General features: G+C 40.6%; 2 protein-coding genes across 19 annotated transcripts in view; one reads left to right on the forward strand and one right to left on the reverse strand.

The window, feature by feature from the left end:
* PDSS1 (decaprenyl diphosphate synthase subunit 1) overlaps nucleotides 1–2,251 on the forward strand; it is a 23,995-nt gene extending 21,744 nt beyond the window's left edge. For all 4 annotated transcript variants that reach the window (XM_054817283.1, XM_054817282.1, XM_054817284.1 and 1 more), the window contains 2 exons: nucleotides 973–1,053; nucleotides 1,795–2,251. In XM_054817283.1, coding sequence (XP_054673258.1) covers nucleotides 973–1,053; nucleotides 1,795–1,935 — 222 coding nt within the window. In that variant the 3' untranslated portion in view covers nucleotides 1,936–2,251. The remainder of the gene's footprint in view (nucleotides 1–972; nucleotides 1,054–1,794) is intronic.
* Nucleotides 2,252–3,011: 760 nt separating this feature from the next.
* ABI1 (abl interactor 1) overlaps nucleotides 3,012–27,323 on the reverse strand; it is an 84,715-nt gene continuing 60,403 nt past the window's right edge. The window contains exons 4-12 of one of the 15 annotated variants that reach the window (XM_054817263.1): nucleotides 22,350–22,364; nucleotides 21,520–21,620; nucleotides 18,001–18,141; nucleotides 15,729–15,829; nucleotides 14,486–14,566; nucleotides 12,665–12,841; nucleotides 9,735–9,821; nucleotides 5,323–5,508; nucleotides 3,012–4,068 (exon numbers count right to left, since the gene is read on the reverse strand). In XM_054817263.1, the coding sequence (XP_054673238.1) occupies nucleotides 3,893–4,068; nucleotides 5,323–5,508; nucleotides 9,735–9,821; nucleotides 12,665–12,841; nucleotides 14,486–14,566; nucleotides 15,729–15,829; nucleotides 18,001–18,141; nucleotides 21,520–21,620; nucleotides 22,350–22,364 (1,065 nt within the window). In that variant the 3' untranslated portion in view covers nucleotides 3,012–3,892. The remainder of the gene's footprint in view (nucleotides 4,069–5,322; nucleotides 5,509–9,734; nucleotides 9,822–12,664; nucleotides 12,842–14,485; nucleotides 14,567–15,728; nucleotides 15,830–18,000; nucleotides 18,142–21,519; nucleotides 21,621–22,349; nucleotides 22,365–27,323) is intronic. The other 14 variants (XM_054817276.1, XM_054817264.1, XM_054817265.1 and 11 more) reach the window with 14 other exon arrangements.

Below are 27,323 nucleotides of genomic sequence, written 5' to 3' on the forward strand. Positions count from 1 at the left end.
AAGACTACCTATGAGTAATAGGGAAATGTCACAACAATGAGGGCTGCTATGTGTTTGTTCCCTAACAAGTTTGTAGATCTCCAGTTTCAGAACCAAAGGTGTGCAAGGAAAGCAGATCATTGTTTACAAGTGTATGGTGATAAAATCATCTTTATTTGACTATAACCCTTTCAGAGAGGATGAACAAACACCTCTTTCCTTTAAAAAGAATTCTTCTGCAGAGTAGCTGCCTTGACTTGTGGCCTTAGTGTTTGTTAAGCACCAGGTTTTTCTATTTCTGGACTGTCTGAAGAAAGTGCCTGCATGTTTTGGTAAGTGATGCAGTGACTTTCTCAGACAGACTTCAGTTATGTACTCAATTTGTAGGGAATTGAGTATGCAGTACTAACTACAAATTCTACATGACTGAAAACAAAATACACTATAGTTGCCATTTTTCTCTTTTAAAAATCTGTCCTGAGCTTTCTGCAGGCAGAGCCTGTGTATATAAAATACCATAGGAATGGATGTAACAGTCAAAGGTATCATGAAGGGTTTTACAGGTTGAACTGTGCAATATAGATATAACAAACCTCCCGGGTTCTCTGTTGTACATGTGGGGGAAGAGGTGCTGCTTCGAAGTGTGCCAACACCAACCATCATGCGTGAGTAAGAATACCTGAACCAGCTTATACACCTGGAAATAGCCACATCAGAAATTACCACACTGGCTCATCTGCTCAGCATGATGAAGTGGCTGGTGCTAACTTTCACAACAGCCAACAGAGCCAGCCGGTTTAAGTTTTAAATGCTTGGGCTTTGCTATACTACAGTTTTATGCAGATTGCAGGTATTAACCTATCTATACCTGTAGTAACAAGAGTGGCAGGGAAGAGGTCTGTACTTTGGTTTCTTTTTGACCTTAGCATGGCTAAGGCAGCTACACAGAAAACAACTCATAAGTGGTACAAAACCTTCTCCCTTTGTGCTTAGTTTCCAGAAATGAATGCTATGATAATGAGACGATTCAGTAAGCCAGGAGATGTTGAACGTGCTCGGAAATACGTGTTGCAGGTAGGACTGATACCAACTATTTCATTCCTGAAGTGCTGTCCCTGCTGAAGTCAGTCTGAAATTCATTGCCTCTAAAGTAAAATAGCAGGGCTGCATTTTCACGTAACATGTTAGTAGCATGCTATGTACCATACACCATTAGTACTCTTCAGCTGTCTTACTGGCACAAAGAGCTTTTTTTCCCCTCCAATAGCATAAAATCCACATAAAGGTAAAAAGCTCATGCATTAACTCAGTTCCTGCAGCTGAAGAGTAGCTGTATCCAACAACTGGTGTAAGCAGCACATAATTACTAGTCTTGTAACTGCAGTGTATACTCAATATCAGTTTTAATTGACTCTGGTCTGAAAAGACCGAATAATTGTGCAAAATTAATACCTATTTTTTCAGGATAGCATGTTTTCTTCTACCTCTCTATTTAGGGCAGGAGGGGAGGGGTTAAACCATTAGTTTCTAATCCTATTGAACAGTATGTTATTAATACCAGCAGTGTTTTGTAAGTCTACTTAAGTTTAGCATGGATGAGTTTTAGTATTTTGAAGTTTTGAGGAAGAGATGTAGGATTCAATGCATATTCAGTGAATATAGAATGAATCCTCTTCCCTTCCACTCCAGAATATAATTAAGCATTCAGGGTACTTATTGACCTTAAAACTTTCCCCTGTAACTGAAAGCGGCAAAATTTGGCAGGAGGTAGGCTGACCAGTTACCCATTACCTTTAACTATCTTCTTACATAAAGAGTGACGGCGTGCAGCAAACAACCTACCTCGCCCAGCGCTACTGCCATGAAGCTACAAGAGAGATCAGTAAACTACGGCCATCACCTGAGAGAGAGGCCCTCATTCAGCTGACGGAAATGGTACTCATGCGAGACAAGTGAGAGAACTCCTTCCACTCGTTCTGGCAGCTACTTACCAGACTGTGCCTAAATGTACTTCAAGAGTTATTTGCTTCCAACACAGGCTACCAAAAATTATTTTTTTAAAAAAAACCTTTTTTTTGAAGTTCTACTTTTTTTTTAAAAAACAAAAGTTTAAAGTGTTTTATCGTGGGAAGCCATACAATTCAGAGCAAATCAAACTGTGCTGTACAATTGTTTTAGTGGGGGCTATTAATTGTGGGGGGTGGGGAAGATGTTTACATGTTGATGCACAAAGGCCACAATGAAAATAAATACAAATCAGTGTATAACAAAACTTGAGTTGTTCCAAATTTCACTTGTTCACACTAATAAACAGAGCATGCATGTTACTATCTGGTAAACTCCTGTGAAGAGAGATGGTGTGAATGCTTTCCTGGCTGTTAAACTGCAGAAGTACCTGGAACTGTATGTATGGAAAGTGGATGTAGACTTTAGTTGGTGATATACATCAATGAGACATTTTCCAATTCATAACGAAATACAGGTACGCTGTTGGTTGCTACTTGCTAGCAGTTACCAAGATGGAGAATTTGAGATTGCTACAGTTAAGAAATCGAAAGGCTCAGTATTTCTAACTCACACTAAAACCAAATGACTCAACAGCCAGTCAAAGCTTCAACTTCATCACCTGCCATCACTCATGGATAGAGAATATTCAATACCCTCCTAGAAGAAGTCTGCTTTGAAGTTCCAGACACATTCCTCTTACGGTAATTATCCAGTACTACCACATTCCTTTTCAGGTTATTTAAGCCACAGAATTTGTGGAACAGGGAAGTACACCACTTTAACTATCTCTGCCCGTGATCCCTTAACACAACAGCGAAGTTCCCATCATGTCTGTTCCCCCTTGGTCATATCCCGAGGCCAGCCTGCCGTCTCTGCTCAGCTGGGCACATCACCAAGCCAGATACAGTTTCCATTGAGAAATGTCAGATACAGATGGTGTCCAACCTACTGCATCTAGATAACTAGACTGAATCAAGAATCCTTGCTAAAATTAATTTTGGAAGAAAAGAACTTTTAAGAGTATGTATAAATGTGTAATTCAGGTTTCATATCTAATTTATTTGCCCTGTGTCAGTGATAAAGTCACATTACAAACATTTGCTTTAGTACATTGCCTGGGATAACACAGCCATGATTTTGCTACGTTAGCATTCCAAACTTCTTTGCCAAGCCAACCAACAAAGTAATGGACAAGACCTTTGGTTCACTTATATATTTATGAATGGAAAAAGTCATAATGTAAATTTACTCATTAAAAAAACTTGGGTACAAATTACACATACAGAAGACCACCCATTTTTTGATTCACATGGACATCTTAGACCCAAACAACTCATTGTAATAGACTTTAGTGAGAATACTCCAGGTAAAGATTACAACAATTGGAAGCATCTTGGATTTTTAAAAAAGTATATTTCAATACATAAGTTTGTATGCATGCTTTAAACAAATATAGTTCAAGAATGAGCAAAGAGTCTAAACAAAAAGTAATATGACCAGCACTAACATTAAACTTCTCATCCAGATTTTAATATGTTAGTCTAACGTAGTGTTAGTTACCATGCTGTACTGAAAAATGTAATGGCACAATCTGATCATGGTTCATTAAATATTATACCCTACTTCCCCAGAATATTTAGGCTGGTCATAAAATTAACAATGCATAAGTAAATAAGTATAACCAGTTATAGACAGCTGCTTGTTTTACAAATCGCCATCAGGTAAGACATACTGTCTCCAGAGACTTAGATGGACATTCAATCATACCATTAAAACAGTATGGCCTGAAGAAATGGGCACATGTTTTTTGGAAGTATGTTAAGACAATTCTGTAGCTTGTAGTTACCCCTTGTAAATAATCATGGTATGACTGAATACAAGACCCAACTTTGAAAAGCAAAGGATTTTAATCGGCATAGTGCATGATTGATTCAACGTAATTCCCAGGAAACAGGCCAGTTACTCGATTGCAAACTCCTTCATACCAGCCGTCATCATTCTTCTTTATCACATAAATGATTGCACCCTCCATAAATGACAGCTCATCATCTTTGTCCTTTGTATAGTCATATATAGCAACAACTGTGGATTGAACAGGGACACGTTTAGCATTTTATTAATAGCACCAGTATTCACATTTTTGAAGTACAATTATTTTTTAAAAGACTAGTTTGCTATCCTGGGACTTTCCATAATGAATTCACATGCTTTCCCTGTTGAACACTAAGTCCAGAAAATGAAATTTCACTTTTCTTGCCACATTAGCTACCAGTAAGAAGTGGGTGGTGACTACACTGACCGCTCAGTGAAACTATTGACAGGTACAGTTGACTGCAACACAGTATGGCAGGGCATATGGACACTTAAAAGCTGAACTGTGAAATAACTGGCTCCATGAGTGCGGCGGTCATTTCTGGTCAGATTACTTCAAAAGCACACAGAGCCCTGTACTAGACTGATTGATTGATTGGAGAAAGCTTTAGAAAAATAAAAAAAAAAACCCAAACCATTCTATAGAAACAGACCAACAGAAAAAAAATTTCTACGCTACAGCCCCTGCAGCTCTACAGCACGTACGTTCAGTGTGTGGCCTTGTAAACACAGCTGCCTAAAGCCACTACAGAAATGCATGGATTTTGCTACTGAGCCTCTATGGGGTAAGAAGATTTGGCATTACTTTTCAAAGAGCTGCAATAAGTGCAAGCATAAAAAGTTCCTGTAGGAAAAAACAGAAGCAAATTTACAGCAACATCGGTTATTTTTCAGTACCTGCTTGGTAAATACATTACTCTTTCATCCCATGGGTATGTGCTGCACACAGCCCAGCTAGGAGTGAAGGTGGAACATAACAGTTCTGCTAAGCCAGGTATGACAGGTACCCTCCCCCATTCCACATTTACCACAGTGCCAGCTAGATCATGGGGAAACTAGTTAGATCCACTCTAGCTATCTAGTTTGACAGGATAAACAGAGTCCAGACTTTCTGGCCTTTTTGCAACACTATTTCTAGATGATTGCCCAGCAATCCTGAGGTAGCTATAGACACAGTCCAGCAGCTCAGCAAAGAGGAAAGCCATCTGATTTACATCTGCTTCTCAGAACGAAGAATTTTTTTTTTTTTATTCATTCTAGAATGCTGGAAGGTATTTTATAATCCTTCCAAAGAAGGATCATATTTTATCACATTAGGTGTAGCCACAGACAAGCTAAGAAAAGAATGATTCGAGTTCTGATTTAACAGGGACAATGATTTCATCAAACCTAAGCCAAGCCATTCCCTTCAGATACCATTAATCCTCTCATACTGCAGTAACAGAGTTGCCGCACTTCTCTTACCTTTCTCTATATAGTTTTTAGGTGCCCAAGCAGGATCTCCATCTGCATAGGGATCGCTGTACTGCACAACAGCGGCCTCCTCATCCTCATAATCCACGGGGGGTGGGGGTGGAGGAGGAGGAGAGTCATCAAACATTGGCATCTCATCAGGAGGTGGTGGTGGGGGAGGAGTCGGGCTATCAGCAACTAGAAACATTTGGAGATTATTTTTTTTTCTTAAATCAAAACAGCGTGGAGATGCAAACAAACCTGAGGCTGTAAATAAAAGGGGTGGGGGGACAACACACATAGCATGCACTATATATATAATACCATGCACTGATTAGAAACAGAGGCTTTGTATTAACAGCTACAACATACAACTACATTTGTTATTAGTGGTCAGATCTATGTATAAAAGCTACTAGAGTCAAAGCACATGCTGCAGGGCGTAAGCTGAACACCAGCAGAGAGGAAAGCGTCCTGCTCCGACGTCCATGCGCTGAGGGGCTAGCTGCAGCAGTTAGCTATGGGAGGATTCCGAGTGGCACCCTCTGAGCCAGGCAGCAACAGGCCTCTGGACTGGACCAGCAGCTTGATTGTTTTTTTTAACAAATCCTTTTCTATAACAATCACTTTAATTTATTTCTGAACACCACTTCTTTGTATTCCTTCTCTCTTGGAGCTAGCATTAAGGGGACAAAAAGATGCGGTGTGGATCATAAAAGAGGGAAGAGACTAGTCTTTAAGATTTAACCAGGTAAGAGAAAGTCAAGTAATCCTTCCACAGAAGAAAAGCTTTGTACATATCCTTACTTGCAGACTAGCTTGTGTGCGTGCACACATCCAGGATTCAATTAATAAATGGAAAACTACAACAGGCAGCTGCTGCTCTTGGGGAAAAAGTACTGAGGGAATTAAGTGTATAATCCAAAATGTCAAATCTCTGCCCTGAGATTCTCCAATCAGTACAATTACCAGTTGCTTTGGGAAAGGGAAAAAAGAGAAAGGCATTATGGTACAAATCACTCTTACAATCAGTTCATCAAATTAGTTTTCAATAACGTTCACAGCAGCTGGCAGCAAAGGAGAGAGAGAGCACACTCAGATGCAAGACATCAAGTCACTTATCCTATTCCTTGGGAACTGTGGTCCACTACGCATGGACCTAGGTGTAAGCACTATGAAGCCAGAAGTTACAGAAAAGGAAGCTACTGTCACTAAACTCAACTTTGTTATATAGCAATACAGATTTAATTGTAAGAGATTTGGCAGTCTGCACATTGAATACACAGGCTGTTCTAGAAAGGGTTTAACTGGAAGGAGCCATCATGCTGGGCATGTGCTCCAGAACATGTAGCTCCAGCACACTACCTGCATTTTGAGAAGAAAGCCAAGCTGCAGGGCAAGGAAAGAACAACATTGAGTGAAGCTTTAGCTACTGCTAGTTACAGTGGCACTGGAGATTACAACTAGGGCTTCTGTTTGCTTTAATGCTCTTTACTTTCGCCTGGCCACTACTGCAGCAGTGACTAACCTCTGCTCTTCAGCCACATGCCCTGACAAGGGGCTTGAGCATAGCTCCCATATCCTAGGTGCCTCAGACTGGCTGCGCTGGTACAGGGGAAGCCAAATCTCCTGCTGCGAGGGGGCAGAAGCCAGCAGGAGCTGCTGGGGCAGAGGCTGCCTCAGCCCTGGCACACAGCCCGCTCTCTACCCCTTGAAGAGCTAATGCCATTGTTCACCTGCAAGCCCAGCTTCTTCAACTTGACCAGCTGAGCTGTATACCCCACAGCTCTCGCCATCAGTAAGACTGGCTGCCACTGTATTAGTGATTCCTCTTCCATACAGAAGCCCATTTATGTCACTTGGAGACAGACTAACAAAGTCTTTGGCTGAGTGAACACTACATCTTGCCCGTGTTACTGAATAGCACTCACAGGCAGGCTTCATTAATCCACCACAGGCACATGACAACACTGTTTATGAATGGATTGGTTTTGTGCACTAGTTTCGGCACATCTTTCACAAAATGTATTTCTCCCCTTAATTTCTGTCTGCAGCCAGGAAAAAAACAAAACAGTATTGAAACAACAGTCCTTTGAGATCTTGAGAAATCCTTACCTTAAGGAATGCAAAAAGTTGCATTTATTCAACAATGAAGTTGCTTATTTGAAAAGAAGAAAAAAGGGCAGGAAATGCAAGTGTGAAAGCACCAACACATGCCCGAACTGAGATGCAGTACAGAAACTGCATGCTTTATGGGAAACAATTAAAACAATGCAACTTCACATTTAAACAAGGGGAGAGAATGGAACAGAAAATTAGACAAGTGCCACCCCATGGAAACATCCCCTTGCCTCTTAGATTTTAACCTAGACTTTTTCTGAACTTAAAGGCAAACTCTACAATAGCATTACCTTTCCTAGGGGAGGTTTTTTTTTTTTTTTTAAAAAGCATACAGAAACCACACTAAATGAGAAAGGGTAAAAGGATCAGTATTTATACAGCTCCAAATTGAGGTATCTTTTCTTGTATGCATTCACATCCCTGTTCTTTAAATGGGGACCAGCAGACTCTTTTTGAAAGGACTGGGTGTGACAGTACAGCAATTTACATCCAATCAGTTGTCCCTGGGCACCGGACACACTGGTAAATCTCTCTGAAGGAGATACCCACAGTTTGGGCACAGGGCGCAGGAAAAAAGAATAGGCGTTGCATGGTTTCTAAGCCTTCTGTCCTTGTCCTCCAAAAGAAGTCCACAGAGCAGAGGATGTTGCTTTCCAAACCCACAGATCTTTCTAAGGAAAAGACAAGCATACCCACACGTCTCCCTAACTCCACTCCCCCGTAGACTTCTTGCAGAAAAGGAGGCAGATGAAAGTCTAGCACACAATGCCAAAACTCAACAACAGCCTCTACAGCCAGTTTTGCTGAGCGTATGAACGCAGACTGCCACACGAACCCCTGCCTCCGAAATGAGGCGGCAGCAGCTCAAAGCCATACTCGTTACATAACTTTCAAACCCAAGGGACTGTTAAAAGAAAGAAAATAAAAAGAACAATTCCTAAGACCAGATTTCAAGCTTCAGCTATTTTTGCTGCAATCTCATTCACAAGTCAGCTTGCATTTTGTTGTTGCACACACAAATAAGGCTGTCCCTTTCACCTCCGCTCTCCCAAGGGCTGTGTTATCTCCAGGAGGACAATACTTGGAACAATTCAGAAGCAGGTGTCAATTTTCTCAAGTTTATCTGCAAGTGAAGACATTCTGTAACCTTCATCTTCAGTAGGTTTATCTCTACACTTTGAATTTTGGAAAGGTTCATCAACACAATTTTGTGGCATACTATTCTACATCAACATGATTCTTACTAATTACCTAGCACAACACCAAAATACCTTCTTTTTGAATGAGAACCAGAGAGATGTCTCGTATCACTAGGGGAATGCTCAGAACATGACCACTTAAAAGCTCTAATGGGAAGCTGAACAGCAGCACTAGACAGATCTGGGGGGCCCTAAACATATGCTGGAGCTACATAGCTACTATGGTGTAGTAGCCCCTAAGATCCTAGCAAACTTCACTATGGCTCCCAAACACTTTACAAATATTTTATACTTACTTCATGTTCTATCTACATTGCATTTATTCTGTTATTTACAGAACTGCAACATATTCCTACAGCAAAGATATCCCCAGATCTGGAACGTGACTTTACACTTGCACTAGCATTTGGGACAGTAACACTCACCTGAAATGAATCAAGCAGTAATGGTAGAAGCAGAGTTAGCAGTATAGAACACCTTGCAGCACAGATCATAGCCAGGGAACGTATCTTTCGCAAACCTAGCAGAGCTATGCTGCAAGAAGCTCAGTAGGGAAATCTGGCTAGAGAACAGAAAGAAATGGAGGATGACAGGCTACCGAGAAGAGAAACACCTTACTGGGTCCTTTGTAATGGCATTAGATCATAAGAGCGGACATTTTCAATTGACTGCACAGCTTCCTGAAAACTACAACAGTATGAGAATCAATGGCTACACAATACATGTTTTGACAGTCTACATAAGCCTTTCTAATAAACTAATCAATTATCCCTAGTGAAAAGCCTCAGGCAGGATGATTCAACATGAAAATACTACTTTTAATTAAGATACATTTCTATATTCACACCAAGCATATGCCACATATTTCACACCATATTTCTACAATAAATTTGCAGTTCAGAACTTAAATGGGTCAGTAATAATCATGCACGTGTTATAAAATATTGAAGAGTGTGCCCTTCAGCTCCAATAGCATATTGACACTAGAATGCAAGATGGTATTAGCTTCTGGAAAAGGAAACAAAATAGAGTCTGACTTGCCAGCCATGCATGCTAGAAGAAAGTAGGCTCTACCCTTTAACAGCTCAGCTTGTCCGAACTTACTGTTTTCCTGCACCCTGGCCACGAAGCCTGTGAGAGGTATCTGTGGAGTCAACTGAGGCATAGGGGGAGGGGGTGGAGCAATAGAAACTGGTAGCAACACACACACCATTTCGGGAAAGTCAAACGGACAAAGGAAAAAAAGAAAAAAAAAGGAAACAAACAAAAGCAGCCGTCAGTAACAAGGACCACAAAACAAAGTATGTAAAGAACAACAAGCACACACACACGGAAGAACCTTCTTCAAGTTTGTGTTTCCAACAAGGCTGAATTCGCAGTTAGTTAGCCAACTGAGGATCAAAAAGCAAAGCTCGCCCCTGCATTGAGCTGAACAAAAACCAAGTGCAGGCTTGCGTCTGGACGCTCACGGGGTGTGCGTGTGAAAGGACTTGCTTCACTTCACTTGGGGAGTGCACCAAACTAAGCTTTCTGTCTTGCTGCCAAATAAGGGTTACTCAAATTTAGTAGTTATCTTTTAAAAGAAGTATGCTACTAGAAGTACAGGTGATGTTTCACAGGATTCTGGACGCCTCTAAAATAAGAGTAAAGCACTAGATCAAGTGCAGCAAAGCAGCACTGACACAGAGCAAGGACAACCTCTTTACAAGGGCAACAATGCTGCAACATCAATACTTAATACTCATAGAGAGCACCTCCTGTAATTTTGTTCTGCTGGGGCAGGGGGCAGTGGATTGGCTTACAATGGTTTTGTTTTACATAGAAAAAGGGACCTCGTTGCTTGTTGGCAGGAAAACCAGATGGTTTTAGAGCAGAATGGCGCTTTATTTTAAATTACTGAGTCTTCTGTGGTTAGACGGCACTCAGCAACCAACTGGCAAAGGCTTCAACAGCTACATCTGGCTATACTAGCACGCAGAGCTCCCCAGGAAGCACTTGTAAGCTCATCTTCTCGGAAGTATTTGATGAGTAACGAGATAGTAGACACATGGCATCCGTGATCAGACAGCTGAGATGTTCAACTCTTCCCTCTACGGGTAGGAAAGAGGCATGGTAGTAGTAGGGCATACCATTCAAAGTATCCGCTCTGGCAGGGCATCTCCCCATGAAGCAGGGAGGAAAGAAAAAAAATAAGAAAGAAAAACCCCAACAAAACATCAACTCATTTGTTTATACTGTGCCCCTTCTCAGTGGAATTTCTCTTGCACTGAAGCAGAGAAATTCCTGTGAAGGTGGGAATTCAGCAAAGTAATCCAGTTGGAACCAAATTTGAAAGAGGTTCTGTACTTCCAAGTAAGCAACAGTTTTAAATAAAGCCATAACTAAGATTAATGTTTGATGAATAAAAATGGAGCATTTAGTTCATTACAAAACCAATAATCAAATAAACTGTACGGGAGAAATGATCGATAAAAGAGGGACAAACAAACAGGTTTCTCACAAAATTGAAGTAAACATCTAAGAAAAAAAAGAGTATTCGTTAGCATGAAAAGTAAAACCTTAAGGAAACATGGGACCTGAATTTAATGTCATGACAGTAGCATTAAAAAATAAAAAAAAAAAATCACCAGTTACAGCAACAGAGGAAAACAGTTCAAAGTAGAAAAACACACCCATCAAAATACTGTTTAAAAAATGTTGACAATCAGTATTTTGAAAACACCAGAGAGGCTAGATTAGGAACAGCACCTGCATTTGAGCAAAAAATTGCTTTGGACAAATGTAAATGTTCAGAAACAGTGGTGTGCACAGCATTTAAGACAATTGAACTATTTCCAGAAGTAAAGCCCTGTTTATTCAACAGAACACAACTCTTCAAACAGGAAGGAGTTTCTGTTGTTATGGTGAATTAATTTGGGGGAACAAGAGTGTGGAGGAAAATGAAGGGTCAGTATGGGTGAGAGTGGGAGGAAAATCAGGATTGGAAAAGAAAAAAAAAGATAGGTACTGTGTCTGCATATAAAAATGCCTTCTGATAAACGTAATACTTCTAAATCACTGAGAAATCTCTTCACCTCAGCATCTCAAACATTTTATATGCATTTTTTCCTTAAGAGTAAGTAGACAACAGCAAACACTGATCCAAAGTGATCTTCAGCCCAAACATAATCATTTCTTTTAAAAAGAAATATCACTCTGAAGTTTAAGAGTTGGCACACTGAAGAACACCACTAGAAACCATTAGAGAACTATCACTCCTCTATGTGTAGCTGGTCAAAGTTTATGGAAACAGCAAGGAAGAAGTTTCCTGATAGAAACAGCTTTCTACCAATGGTCAAGTAGACCCTTCTTTTGCAGATCTTGCTGCAGTGAACCTGGTTTGCTCTGTTGGGTAGGTAGGCAGGATGCTGCTGACTAAAACCTGCTCACTTGCCCACGGCATCCATCCCTTCCCTCATTCATCTCCATCTATACTACTACCAGTGTGGAAGCACAGAGGAGTCTTAAAGAAGAGCTCAGTCTCTTTTTAGCACAGTCAAGCCTAAAACTAAGAACAAAGGCGAAACTTGGAATCAGGAAAGGATTTAGGAAAGAGACAGGGAGGAACTGTGTAATGGGAAGTTTGTTACATGAGCACTGTGCTCTGACAGTACTCGCTTGCCACTAGCCCAGTAGTGGAGGGACTGTACTATAACCATATTAGGTCTCCTGCAAAAAAAAAAATCTGTGTTTAGTTTATGTTCTCCAAGCACACCTGAAATGTTAAGTATAATGTGCCTATAATTAGATAGGCAGTCATAATAATTTGTTGTCATGAGTAACAGCAAACAAGTCAGAGGGGAAAACAGTATAATTGCATATAGTGCAATCACTGTACAACTTCAATACAGTTTTTCTTGTTTGTTTTTCCTTCTATTTTAGGAAAGAAAGCAGTAATCTGATTGATGCTCTTCATAAATGAATTAAAATGCCATGCATGCTTTTACAATCATTTTGCTCAAAACAGTTTGTGATTTCAGAGCTCAGAAGCTTACTTGAATTTTGAGAATAAAGAGGCCCGCCATTAACATGAGGTTGAGCAGAAAATGGGGCAGTCACAGAAGGATTCCGTCTGTATCCACCAGAAGATGCCGAAGAAGTGGTAGAGTTGTGTCGCGAGATTTGCCTGGTCATTGTGCCATACTGGGAACCAGGAGCTGAACCCGGAGCAGCTGAAAAGCATTAGCCAGAGGAACCACGGAAAAGACTTAAGCAGAGCATTACTTGGGATAGAATGCAGAAAATAGAAAAAAGCCCAGAACATAGGAAATACTTGATTACAGGTCTCCAATAATTTAAGGCCAGTAACAGGAGATTAACAGAAAACAAACATCCCTGTTATAATCAATAATGAGAAAAAACACGTAGGACATAAACCAACACTCATATAAAGGGCATTTGAGAAATGCTGAGAACTACTTTGAGAGACTGGTTTGGACTGGAAAATTGAATCAGCTTCCAACTCCTAAGCATATCTCAATTATTCTACATGCAATACCCTTCATTAAAAAGCACACAGAAAAAAATCCACATTTTGCTCAAAGCAAATGTTTTCCATTGTGAACCAGAACTTGTCTCCAATCTAATATAAAAATACACTCTAACAAAACAGTAAAACAAATGTCATAAGTTTCAGACACTTGGCACGTTTATCAATCATATTTGTTAGTTGTGCTTTTATATTGATGGAATTTGCACTAACAAATCAGCATCACCAATGCCAACTGACAGAAAGACCTGTCACTTGTTCTTCAGGATGAGCACCCATTTTTACCTTCCACATGCTTGCTGCACAAACTTCAAGGTTAAAACAATTCAAGTTCTCTTTTGGATTAACTTTTGACAGAGACAAAAGGATCACACCTTGCAAACTAACGAATCTCACACGTTGAGGTCACATGGATCAATACAATTTTTAAATGCAAAAATTGTTTTGCACTAAAATATTTTGTGCTTTTATGTACATATGTATATATCTTATATAAATATATATAAATATATACAAAACGCATACACACACATATATAAACACAAACAGTGTGCGATCAGAAGTTTGCAGTCCTGTAATGCTATCCAAAGTCACTTTCGCTTAACTCTTCAGTAAGGGAAAGTGCAAAGGGTTATGTGGGTCAAAGCCTCCAAAGCTAGTTTTGTAACACAATCAATGAATTTTGTCATCGGCCTGTGATAGGAGAGGGTGGGGTATTTTTTCCTGCTCGTTTTGAAAAGTCCTACTGTTAGATCCTATTCTAATAGCTACATGTAATGCTTGAAGCAATTTTTCAACAACTGTTAGTGCGTATTCTCCAGTCTTCCGGTTTGCCAACCACCTCCAGCATTACAGAATCAAGCCCAAGCCATTGTGACAGACACTTCTGCTTTTCAGTCACCTTATGCCCACAGGATAGAACACATACATCACCCTACACCATCAGCTATCAATTTTAAGCCAGAGTGCAACTGTTGTGGCTTAGTCTCAGCTGTAGGAGCAATACAGCAGAATACCAATATTTAAGCTGATTTCGAGTTGTTACAGATCAGACTAATTGGATCTTAGCTTTATTGGGAACAGAGATTTGAAGCAATCTCCAGTACCTTGTGCATTTACCTTCAGAGGCTTTAACCACAGGAAATTAGTGAAGATTAGATTTGTTTAAAAACAAACAAAACAAAAAAATCCCAGAACTGATTTTTATACTGAAATCATGTAGACCCCACTCCAGAAGAAAAAACACGCTCACTAAGTCCATTAGGAAGAGATGATTATTGATTATGCAGCATGACTGCAATCACTTCAGCATTGACACAAATCTCACCTATCAGACTGCCCATCGGGAGAGGTGGTGGCAGTGGTGGTGCTGGCGGGGCTCCAGGAGGAGGAGGAACAGAAATGTGTGCTAATAAAATAGTTTATATTCCCAATTAGGCCATATATTTAAAAAAAGCAAATAAGAAAGCACGGGCACTTGATAGGCTTCCCAAATAAATACAGAAATTCAACCGATACAAACTCAGGCCCAGATCCTACACAGGGTTCTGTACTTGCAGATCTTTATTCCCATCGATTTTTATGGGACGCCAGACAACAGTAAAATTTCATGCCTACTTGTGCCACTGCAGGATCAGAAACAGCTGGGAAAGGAAAGCCTACACGTGCTTAGGAAAGTGAAGACTTGTCATCCAAGGAACAGATATTGAAGAGGTGCAATAGCAAAATTACATTACACCAGAACTCCACTATTTTTTGTGCAAATTAGCTCTATGTGCTTACAAAATACACAGAGAGTAAACAAGTGACTGAGTTGGTTTATTACCAAGTTAATAATCCTGCCGGCTTATAATAAAGAAGGATCCTACACATTCTCACCGTTCATCATTCTTAAAGACAAGTGAGTATGCTTTCAAAGCTGACAGATCCTGCATGGTTCTTTTTTATTGCTGTGCCATCTTATACACACTAGTTCTCCTGCCTCTCTCAGTGATCTCCATCATAGCTTAGCAACTTCAGACTTTAACCTTAGCATAAACAGCGCTGGTGGATAAGCCTGAATTCCACTACTAGCAGTGGTTTTGTAGGTCATCTTCTACATTTTATTTGAAATAAAGACTTTAATTAAAAAAAGAACATGGACATACCATCATTGGCAGATGGTAAAGTTAACAGGCTATTTCAGAAGACACTTTCCATCAAACATGTATGTAGTTGCTGCTGCTTCTCAGAGCACCCAGAAATGCCAAACTGTAGATAGGCATTTTAAAATATACTTAAGCTTTAAAAGGATACACCTCTCTCCTCCTATCCCCTTTCCCCCTTGATTATCTTGTAAAAACATGGACCAACAAACATGTTTTAACCATCCACTATTATATAGTGATTGTTCTGCAAGTACTTTTGGTAAAGAATTAAAACTTTAGCTGTCCCTCAGCACTCAAACTATGTCCTGACTAGGACTGTGCTTCAGGACAGTTTCTACCCCATTGCATACAGTCAAAATCCCTCTGCAAACACAAGTGTCTGACATTACAGCCTTAAGTTGACATGGGAAGAGTCTCACATACCTGGTCCAATGGTTGGCGGTGAAGGTGTAGGCACGGCAATGGGAATGCCAATACTGCTGCTTCCACTATTCTCTCGACTGCCACTTCCTCCACTGCTACCACTATAAAAGAAAAACAAGTATTAGCACAGCATTTCCTACAAAAGCGTATCAGCAGTCACACTTCTTGCGTGAGCTCTGCTAGCCTAACTCAATTATAGACCATTGAAAAATCCCCTATAAAATGCCTCTGTCTCTACCTACAATTGCATACAGCTAATCAAGTCTGGGTGCATTACACTCCTAATAAATGGAATTAGCTAAGCTGATAAACATCACTATGCATAAAATGCCTAATTAAATGCTTTAAAAAATAAAAAGGTAAGCAACCATACCAGTTCTAGGCAATGGAGTAACAACTGCAAAAATAGTTCAGGGGCCTTGTAATAATTGAAAGTAATAAGCCAGGACTGGAAGAGTTCATGCCTAAACTATAAATATTTAAGATTATTTATGCTGTCAGCTGAAGGAATATTTCCTCTATGCAGAACAGAAGTTTAGGTTGAGAACTTTTTAACTGAGAACAAACATGATAAACCAATTAGGGTGGGGTGTGGGATGGATAATTTTCTGTATATTTAACACTCCCCCCTCACTCATGGACACACTTTTTGTGTATGAGAAGTTTGTTTCTAAGACAGCCTGAAAGGTAACAGTACAGCCAGGTCACAATTTGTCTAAGTACTGTTATATGATATACAAATTAGAGGCCAGCAATACAGATTTTTACAGAACATACTTCTAGTGAACTACAGGATAACATTTCTACACATGCCTTTGGAGGCCGTAACACTTCTTTTCATTGAGGGACCTGAAAATGAATCAAGATTCAGGTGGAATCTGTCCTTATTCTTATCCAAGAGCACTCCTTAGGCCAAGGCTTGAATTTACATGGATTAAATGGATAATATAAAGGGAACTAGGTAGTCAACCTATCCATGTTAACTAAATAGTACTTAGTGATGTTATAGATTATTTACCATTCCTGGGTAGCTACAAATCAGTGCTGTCAAGAGTTAAGCACAAATCATTCAAATATATCTTAATAACACTGTTACAAAAATCAGTGATCTGAAATGGAAGCCAAGATAATTCTTTCAAAATTAGCGTTCTGTCTGCTGAAGACCTTGATCTTGTCACCATGGTTGCAGCTGAATTTCTAACTGTAGTCTACATAAAAGAAGATCTTGTGAGACAAGAGTAGGGAGCATTCACAGTAGCCAGCTGAACAGATTAACAAGGTCTTCGTTGCAGCCATATTTATAAGCTATTTCATTCTGACAGTATTTCATGATCAACTGTGTCCACAGTACTCTCTCAACGCTTGTTAGTGACCTACTGTGTTTAACTGCCTACTGCGAGTTAAAAAAAAGACAACAAACCAAAAAAAATTAGGAAAGAAGCTCTCTGAGAAATAAGCTAACATCTTGCTTCTAGCTACATTGATGTCTTCTGTCTGTTTTTTCCCTGCAGTTTGAAGTCTATGATAAAAATCAAATTGAAAAAACTGAACTCAGATAAAGATCAAGCCTTGCAATTAAAGAAAAAAATTACATTTAAAAAACCCCAAGGTACACTTGGAACACCCTTCTCACCCAAAACACACACTACTCTCAAAGCCCTTAAGCATGTGGAAACAACTGGCTGATGCCAATACCTGTTCTGTGAATAGGTTTTATTTTCTACTTCCATCATGCTAGCACTGATTACGAGCATTAAGTTTTAGCCAAAAGAAAGCAATCAGCTCTTTCAGGCTACCTTCATCAGTGTTTCTAATCAACAGAAACTTCCCTTTGCAATTAGTGGTCTTGGAAAAAAAAAAAAAAACCAAACCCAAAAAAAACCCCTAAGTGTATTTTAGGCTAAGGTTAATAATGCAGCTTTAAACCCATTAGGACCCATTACTACCCTACCTTGCAACTGCATAAATTTTGACGTTTTCCTTATTCTTGGGAAACAAATACCATGGAACAAAATTAATTGATTTTATAAAACAAGGCCTGTGGTTATGGAAGTTGCTAGATACAATGAGGCTTCTATAGAGTATGAAGACACTTCTGTGTATTAGAAAAGTCAACAATACAGCGAAGATCTGTTAACGTAGAGTGGTAGAGTAACTCACCTTTTGCCTTCCAACAAAAAGCCAACACGCACAAAGCTTCAAAGGTTTTCTGTCACTTTAGTAAGCATCAGCATGCTAGGCAGGAAAGGGTTATAGTGAGAAAATGCTCTACCTGTGTGTTCTAGGTCTCTGGTTCAAGGAAGCCGTCCTTCCAGGACTGTGCTGGCTGCCCAGTCTGGCAGGACTGGTCATGTAATCATTAGGGACTGTTGGCGGTTTGACTGGCTCCAGGGTTTTGTAAGGAGTATTTCGTCTGGTCAAGGAGAAAAAACATTTGAAGACAGAAAGATAAAGGAACAGAAGATCAAAAGGATAAATGAATGAAAGTAGTGCAGCCATTTGTCTTCTTATGTTTTCTTATGTTTCCATGAGAGATCACCGCACAATGACCCACATTACAGTATATTAAACAAATTCCACTGGGCGAGGTAGACAGGTCCCATCCAACTCTCTAAAGTGTGTTACACAGACAGATCCATACAAGTTGGCCTACAGCACACAAACATTAAAAAAACCCTAAACTGTATTTACCACCCAAAATATATTCTTTGAACTACATAACATAGAATCATTACATAATATTCTGGGGTTACCTTTCAGTAAACTGCACTTGACAAGCTCTTGCACTGTAACAATTTCCTTTTCCCCTCCTTCCCCTCCCCTCCAAATGCTTTCCAAAAGCATTCTCGGCTAAAGATATTCAACTTATTTAGACAGGAGTAAGGCTGAAAGATTCACAGAACAAGTTTCATTTGCAATCACCAGTGCTCTTCCTAGTAGCATTGTTTCACACAGTAATCAAGCAATCTCATACCACTTAAGCAGATCTTAAAGTGCTTCACAGATGAGCTTCATTATCTCCATTTTGCAGCCCAAGAAAGAGAAGCCCAGAGGCTTCCGAGGTCACCTAACAGACTGCATGAAGTCAGAAACACAGCACAGATCTTTCGAGATCTATTTACCAGACCCTTTACTGCCTTAAGAACAGTGCCTTTATTGTACTGAATTGCAGAGTTCTTCAGTTCTCCAGTTCTCACCAGTAACTAAGAGATCCCTTGCAAGACGTGGAATTTGGCAATGCACCAGCTAAGCAAAACCAAAAATACTAACTACTGGCATTTAATCGTTTGTTCCTGGTTATAACTGAGTCAGTACGTTATACGGCTTCCTGGTATTTTAAGAAACTTATTGACTTCCTTTTTACAATATGGAATGCAACAGTACTACATTTTAACTATAACATTTTATTATTAAAATCTCTCAAAGAGAAAAGTGGAAATACCGTAATTGTTTGCATGCACTGTGGTGTTTGTAAATTATTTTGTCTATATAAAGAACTCCAGATGATTTTAATATGCAGGCTGCCACCACCTGTGTATCTGCCAAAAGAGATCAGTCATGGGAAAAACAAAGTAACTTTGTATTCCAGTTGTAAGAGATAGACCTCTAAATACTGCCAAATAAAATGATAAGCAGGGAAGATTTTAAAGGTGCTTCCAACAGAAATAACCTTGAAAACTAATGTTTTAAAGTATTCTACCTTGGAACACACTGGCAATAGGAACTACTACTCAGCTCTGTAGTACTATTTATTTTGCCTGTACAATTTAAAAACCCTGACTGCATCCACAGGTTCGGCCGTTCAGTTTCTCCTTTCTCAGCTTCATTGAAGAACTGAATCTCCTAAGCACCAGAGAAGTAAAAAATGATTTCTTTCCACCACTCACACCAATCCTTCCCTCTGCTTTTCTGCCAGCCTTACGCGCAGTGCTGATGCCCGTTGCCACCAGGGAGAGATACAGGGCGCCCAAAGCCTTGCTCTGCCCCAGGACCCTCAAGGCATGACTGCAACTGCTCCCTCCATCCAGCTCCAGCAATTCACTTGTTTTCCCGTGGTACTTCCAACCTTCCAACCCCAGTATCCACGGTTTTGCACAGCCTCTCCCTGACCTGGTGAAGAGACCCTGGCTTCCTGGAGTCTCTTTCCCTTTTCAGCCCAAGCGATTTCTGTGTAGGGCTCCCTCCCTGCCTTGGAGGGACAAGCTGCACAATAGGCAGCCCGTACTTAAAGGCCCGTGTTACACACCAAGCTCATTCTGATTTTACATGCTTATCTCTGTTTTCTGGATCAAAGGGAGAAGAGTGGTATCCTTGCGGTTTCTAGCAATTTTTTCTGCATATATTAGGGAAACAGTCATGCCTATGATATTTCATGCTTTGGCAGAACACGGCTGCTCAAGACAAGAGCTGTACTTCCTGAACAAGAAGGGCAGATAGAAATCTCTGTTACGAACCCACATTATTCCTCCCCCTCAGCCAACTGCTGCCTCTTGTCAAGCTCATCTGGAAATGACATTCAGCTGATTAATCCTTATCAGGCATCAGCTAAGGCAACCAAACAGCTCTGGCTTGTTCAGGGGGGGAGCATGAGAGGCAGCTCACCCATACATCAATGCTACTGTTTCACTAGCAAACGTCCAAAAGGACATGAAAGCACTACCCAGCTTCCCAGGGCTGATAAACAACTCACTCTCAGCTGGGATAAGAGAGATAACTGGAATACTGATTGCATGCCCTTGAGCAATGGGAATTTTCACAAAACATGTTGAGGAAACCTCTAGGGTAATTTCTCTGCAGAATACACAACAAACACTGAAACGAGAAGCAGCAAAGCATCAAGTCAGGATTAAAAAATCACTAAGTCTTTGACAAAAGGAGTTGCTGCTTCTAATTTTCCTTGACAATTGCTCCTGATCCTCATCCTGTTCCGCCTCATTCCTCCTCATTTTTCCAGCTCCTCACCTCTCCCAGGCAACATACCTGAAGCCAACACATCCATGCCAGCCAGCTTTACAGTGACTCAGTCCCCCACAGCATAAAGGAAAGATTAAGAGTGACAAATAGGTAGAAGGTCATCTTTAGGATACCTTTTGGAAAATGTTGCACAGTTGGACAGACAAAACCATATGGCATGTGCTCTGAGCTTCTCAAGTATTAATGTTTTGGTCCCTAGCAACAACTACTTGCTGGCACACCAAGATAAGCATGTTTCCTTCCCCATAGGTCCACAACAGCAAAATGGATGCTACGGCAGGGAACTCTGGTCATAGTAGGACTCGGGAATAGCAAAATCTTTTCTCATTTAAGCATAAAAATAAAAATGCACAGGCCTGCAAGAATCAGTGTTGCCAATGTGTTCACAATGCCATGAATTTTGCTTAGATAATGCAACAAATATGGCACCAACAGCAATTTCATACCTTTTATAATACTGAGAAATGAGTAGATGAAAGCTTTTAACAATGAAGTCTTTCCCCCACTGAAGTTGAAACCTTATTGATATTCTTTTGTGTCACTAAGGACTTCTTCCCAAAAATCAGGAAAAACTATAGCCTCCTCATTTACCCATATCCATAATAAATCCTTCCCCCATGAAAAAACAGTCTTTCAAAAGGTCATAATGAAAATAAGAATCAGTGCAGCTAAAAGGGTTTATACAGAAAAGGTAATTGTGGTTTTTTTGCTAAAGGCAATCGGAATTGCCATCTATCCACATACTTAAGAAACACCAACACTGGCACAATGAAAACTTTCTATTACACAGGAGGGACCAAGCAGTCTTCATTCTTACCCCAGAGTTCCCCGGCCTGACATAGGAGGACTTGGTGGTTTTTGTGTAGGCGGATTTGTTCTTGACAAGGTGCCAGTTCTTGCAGGCTGGTTATTTCCATGCTGAAATAAGGGAAAACATGATTTTATTTTTATAACAGAGCAGCTCTATTATTGACAGCTTTTTTTTTTTTTTAAAGTGTAAGAATATGAAGTGAGAATTCCCAGACAGCTGTCAAACAGCAAGTTTTCAGCTACACGCAAGACAGACACCAGTAAATACAAAGAGTCTAAATACAAGCTTAATGTTATTTTTGCTATTAATTTACAACAGACATCAGAAAGGTAGCAATTGACAGGTTCATGCACAAATCTTTTACATCCTCTTTCCTTTAAAGGGAAGCCACATTTGTGTTCATCTCTGTTCAGGTGTTAATAATTTAAATCAAACTTTAACACTGACAGTACAATACAGTCAGCATGGGCCCAGAATTTCTCAATTTGCCCCTGCTATTTGACTAGCAGAGTCATTCAGGTTGTCTGGGAAGTCTCCTGCAAAAAAATGTAAGTGAAGGGAATCAAGGCATCTACTGAATTCAGAGCAAAGCACTACATGTGTTAGAGAAATTAATGTATCTATGTATAAATGCAGATGTCAATGTATCGCAGATATATTGACAGACGCTAAACGCTGTAAATAAAAAAAATCAAGTATAGCATGTTTAATCTAAGTATCCTATAGAAAGCAGAGGAGAGCATAAGAGAGCACTAGTTTTCAGTTTTAATGGCTCTGCAGCCTCTACTATCAGTCACATGAGGCACTGTGGGTCAAAAAGAAATAACACTTCTTACCTTGGCTTTTAGCCACTTAACGTTGGCAAAAAAGGGGGGAAAAAGGTAGAAATTAATGGCAGATCCATCACAACTGATAGGACAGGTTAAACTACAGATAATCACATTTAAAAAAAATCATTTGTGTCTACCGATAATTAGCTACATCCCAGTACACTAACAGAGATTTTACGGGCTCACTTAGTCACTCAAAGTTCTGCGCCTGACTAAGCGACCACAGGAAAAACACTTGTGTCAAAATTAAGTTTAGCTAAGCTTTGCCAGATTTGTTTTCCAGGCTCCTCATGGGCAATAATGGGTTGAAAAGCCCTTTGCTGACCATTCAAGTCCAAACCGAAATCAATGCTATTTCAGTGGCAATATGCACTTAAGAATTCGTTCACAAAACCAGTTTCAGCTATATGGCACAGAATAGACTTGCTTGTTGTTTTGACACTTAACCTTCACGTGTTTTGAAGAAATCCTAGCTGCTGCACTGAATGGTAAATAAAGAAAAGGGAGTTCTCAAACAGGATGAGCACCGGTGCCTTTCATTTCTGGTTTATTGATTGAAATCTGATTCAAGCCAGCACAGCACTAGCTGCTCAAAACTGTGTTGGCAGTGCTCTAATGATTGTTATTCTGAATTTTTAGCTCTTAGAATCAAGTCATTATATGACTCTACTATATCCTGATTGCAGACAGGGAGAATGGGGAAGAAGAAAAACTTGGCCCCATAAGGAAAACAAATGTAAAATTTTAAATAAATTCAAGTTGAGTTCTCTAATTTTATTCAGCGGGAAGACTCATGCTTTTGAATGGGGAAAAGGATTAGTTTCACCAATTTAAAAAAACCAAGCAAACACAAAACCTCAAAACATAAAATAATCCCAATGCTTTTTTTGAGGTTGTTTGGAAATAAACTGTCACTTCCAGAATAAGCTTCCTAATACACAGCTTTTCAAACTGCGGTTTGCACCTTCTCCTCCTCCTCCAAGAAACATAGACCAGTTTAAAGGCACCCATGCACTCAGAAAAAAATAATTAAAACATGCTATACAGCAACGTGCATACGTGAGATTTCTGACAGGGTCTGCAAAACCACTAAAAACCAGCTGGGGTTACAATCAAAAGAGGTTGAAAGCCACTGCCCTTAAGTTATTCATATTAAAAGAACAGAAACACAAAACCCACTCCAAAATTCAAATGAAAGTTTAGCTGTGGTGAGTAAATTTGAAGGTCATCCCATTCGCTCCCAGTCTGGGCAGAGGTTCATCAGCACAGTGGCAGAATTAAAGCATTTAAACTACTTCTGTCCCCACATACTTATTTCATGGATAAAAACAAAGGCTTAGTTTCCAGGATGCCAGGGTAGTCTCCCAAGTATTATATTTCTAAAACAGGCTTTTAGCAATGAAATTTGTTTTCTCCTCTCACAGGAATATGTGACCCTTCCCCTTACTTCACCAGCTGCCAAGGGCAATGGCATAAGATAAGGAATTTGTTAAAAGAAACCAAAATGTGAAACTCTTGGTCCTGTCCCTCCTCAGCAGCCATAGATAGAAACCTTTTAAAGGCTTAAAAGGAAGGGCGGCATGGTTTCTTACCCAGCCTCTGCTACTAAATTTGCCTGCCTCAAAAACATAAAACCAAAAAGCTTCCTCTCTTTCCTTCCCTTATGCAGTGTCACTCAGCACTTATGGTGAGCCTTTCCACCTCCTCCTTAATCACTGTTACATTCTGAGACTGCTCCAGAATATGAATATCAACATCTAGCAATGATTCAGGAATCTTAATCTTATTTCAAACTCTCCTACCACTAATACTGTTTTACACTCTAAACATATAAGCTTAAGTCTAACAGCTCTTGACCTTTATTCCTATCTCTACCTCTACATCAGGTGAGCTTCATCTCTTTTGCTACCAGTTAAACAATATACAAATACACACATTTCTTTATTGTGCAGAATTAGTAACTGTTGCCATACTGCTTTCTATAAGTAAAAAGCTCTGTGCATGTCCTCTCTGTGACTGTCAGTATAAACAAGAGTCATATGGGCAGGAAAACACAGAAGGAAAGAACATAAAGGGAACAGGGATTCTTATGGGAGAGGAACTCCTGATCCAAAAGACAGAAGTAAGGGAGGAAAGCAAATGAATTGAAGTGAGATGAACCATATGGCTATTTAATCATGGTTAATAAGCTAATTAATTAGGAGGACACATTTTCTTGTATTTATTGGCTGAGCTTATGAGGTCAACCTTGCTGCATTTCTTGGTGTGAAAACCAAATGTAGTGCTTTCTAAGCAATTAAAAAAATGGCTTGGAACTAGGAACAGTTTAGGCAAAGGATCTAGACTCATTATGATTTTAATAAAAACAGGAAAAAAGCAAAAAAAAGGAAAAGCAGGTACATGTTTCATATAGGTTCAAACATCTCTCTAGAAATGCCTCCAGGCAGCCAGCCAGTTGGCAGAACATGACCATCACCAACTGCCTGATCAGTATGGAGAAGGTCAGAGTCAGGAAGGAAGGAAATGCAGGGCATGAGGAGAAGAAGCAACAGCATGCATAAAAGTTCACAGTTTGAAGAGGGAAGAGACTGTTCTGAGATGAAATCTATAAAATAAGGGATAGGAGGTGCAAAAGAAAAAAGCTTAGTCAAATGAAGAGCAGCACTGAGAACTCCCGCAAAAGCTGTAAGGAGCTGCACTCCCTTCTCCTCCTGCTAGTTGTATTACTGTGCACACAGGAGACGGTTTTCAGCCTAATACCAGCATCCTGGATGACATACACATCAGAACAAAAACACAGTGTGTAGGCTTGCTGGGGATGCTTGTGATGCCGAGGCAGAGAACTAGACAGATCAGGATGTTCCCAGAAACAAGATAGCATGGTAAGCAGAAGTACTGCTTGGGATTTCTTGCAAGCATCATAGCAGAGAGATGTTTTAAAGAAGCAAGCAGAAAAACTTTGCCTTTCCAGGGAAAATCCGCCAAGCACATGACAAGTCCTGGATAAATTTTTAAGGGTTGTCACAAAATTAAGAGAAAGAAACCACAGTCTCAGGTTCAGGAAATAGGAGTCAACCCCACTGCATTTCCAGCTAGAGCAGTGGCACATCCGCAGGGTTTTGACAGTGTGGGAGAGCAGGTTGGCCAAGGACTGAGAGCCAGCAGTGGGCTGGAAAGGAGTAATGCAACTAAGGCAATGGGCAAACCAGGTGTTTACAACAGCCATGCAAGGCAGTTATCACAGCCAAAAGTGAGGCTGCTTCTGTAACTGATGCCAGGAATTCAGAGCACCTGGACTGAAAAGTTTAGCTGTGGGCTTGGACAGGACAAGCAACGTTTTGAGACAGTCAAGCATTGACTCTAAGTACCAAGTAAGAGGCTTACTTGCTTAAGGCAACTATTTCAGCGATTCCACCATGCTCAGTTCTGGTATTCTAAACAGTACAAAAATAACCGCCAACAAAAGCTGTTCTGCAGGTTTCTGGAACTGAAGCCAAAAGGGACAAGACCAAGAACAGCATGAAAGGGTAGATCGTAAGTATCTACTGGTGGCCAAAGGATGCCCAGACATTAGAGGGACTCTGCTGGCCGGCCTCAGGAGGCAGCCATCTAACTGTTTTTAAGTTTCCATGCCAAGTAACAAGTCATGGGGGAACATTAGTCATGATTCAGGGAACCAGAAAGCTATTATTTGAGTTATAAACTGTGTTTGGGAAACTAGGGCTAGGGACATTGCACACAACTCACTGTGTGAGCAAATGTATCTACAAGCACAGAAATACAAAAGGCCACTTGGCAGACAGGAGCAAAATCCTTGTAACACTGATGTCCAGTAAGTTTCTCCTGCACATTTCAGCTATGAACTCCCCAGTTTCAGACTGCAGAGACTTCAAATCTCTGTGCAAGTTGGTTGTACTTCCCCTGCTGTATGTCATAGAATCATAGAATGGTTTGGGTTGGAAGGGACCTCAAAGATCATCGAGTTCCAACCCCCCTGCTGCAGGCAGGGACACCCTTCACTAGACCAGGTTGCCCAAAGCCTCATCCAACCTGGCTTTAAACACTTCCAGGGATGGGGCATCCACAACCTCTCCAGGCAACCTGTTCCAGTGCCTCACCACCCTCACAGTAAAGAATTTCTTCCTAACACCTAATCTAAATCGACCCTCCTTCAGCTTAAACCCATTACCCCTTGTCCTGTCACTACACCCCCTGATAAACAGTTCCTCTCCATCTTTCCTGTAGGCCCACTTTAGGTACTGGTAAGCCGCAATTAGATCTCCCCGGAGCCTTCTTTTCTCCAGGCTGAACAACCCCAACTCTCTCAGCCTGTCCTCATAGGAGAGGTGCTCCAGCCCTCTGATCATTGTCATGACCCTCCTCTGGACTCTCTCCAACAGCTCCATGTCTCTCCTGTACTGGGGACCCCAGAGCTGGATGCAGTACTCCAGGTGGGGTCTCACCAGGGAGGAGTAGACGGGCAGGATCACCTCCCTCGACCTGCTGGTCACACCTCTTTTGATGCAGCCCAGGACACGGTTGGCTTTCTGGGCTGCAAGCGCTCACTGCTGGCTCATGTTGAGCTTCTCATCAATCAATACCCCCAAGTCCTTCTCCTCGGGGCTGCTTTCAATCCATTCCTCGCCCAGCCTGTAGTTGTGCTTGGGATTGCACCGACCCACATGCAGGACCTTGCACTTGGCCTTCTTGAACTTCATGTGGTTTGCATGGGCCCACCTCTCCAGCCTATCAAGGTCCCTCTGAATGGCATCCCTTCCCTCCAGCGTGTCGACCACACCACACAGCTTGGTGTTGTCAGCAAACTTGCTGAGGGTGCACTCGATCCCACTGTCCACATCGCCGACAACATCGCTCACTATTTCTCCGACTCCTGAATTTAGAGCCAATTTCAGTCTATCCTGCCATACCTAGGATCACTGAAAAGCCATACTAGCATCACTGAAAGCCGTCATTAAAGAC

The sequence above is a fragment of the Grus americana genome, chromosome 2 (genome assembly GCF_028858705.1).
Source record: "Grus americana isolate bGruAme1 chromosome 2, bGruAme1.mat, whole genome shotgun sequence".
NCBI lineage: Eukaryota > Metazoa > Chordata > Aves > Gruiformes > Gruidae > Grus > Grus americana.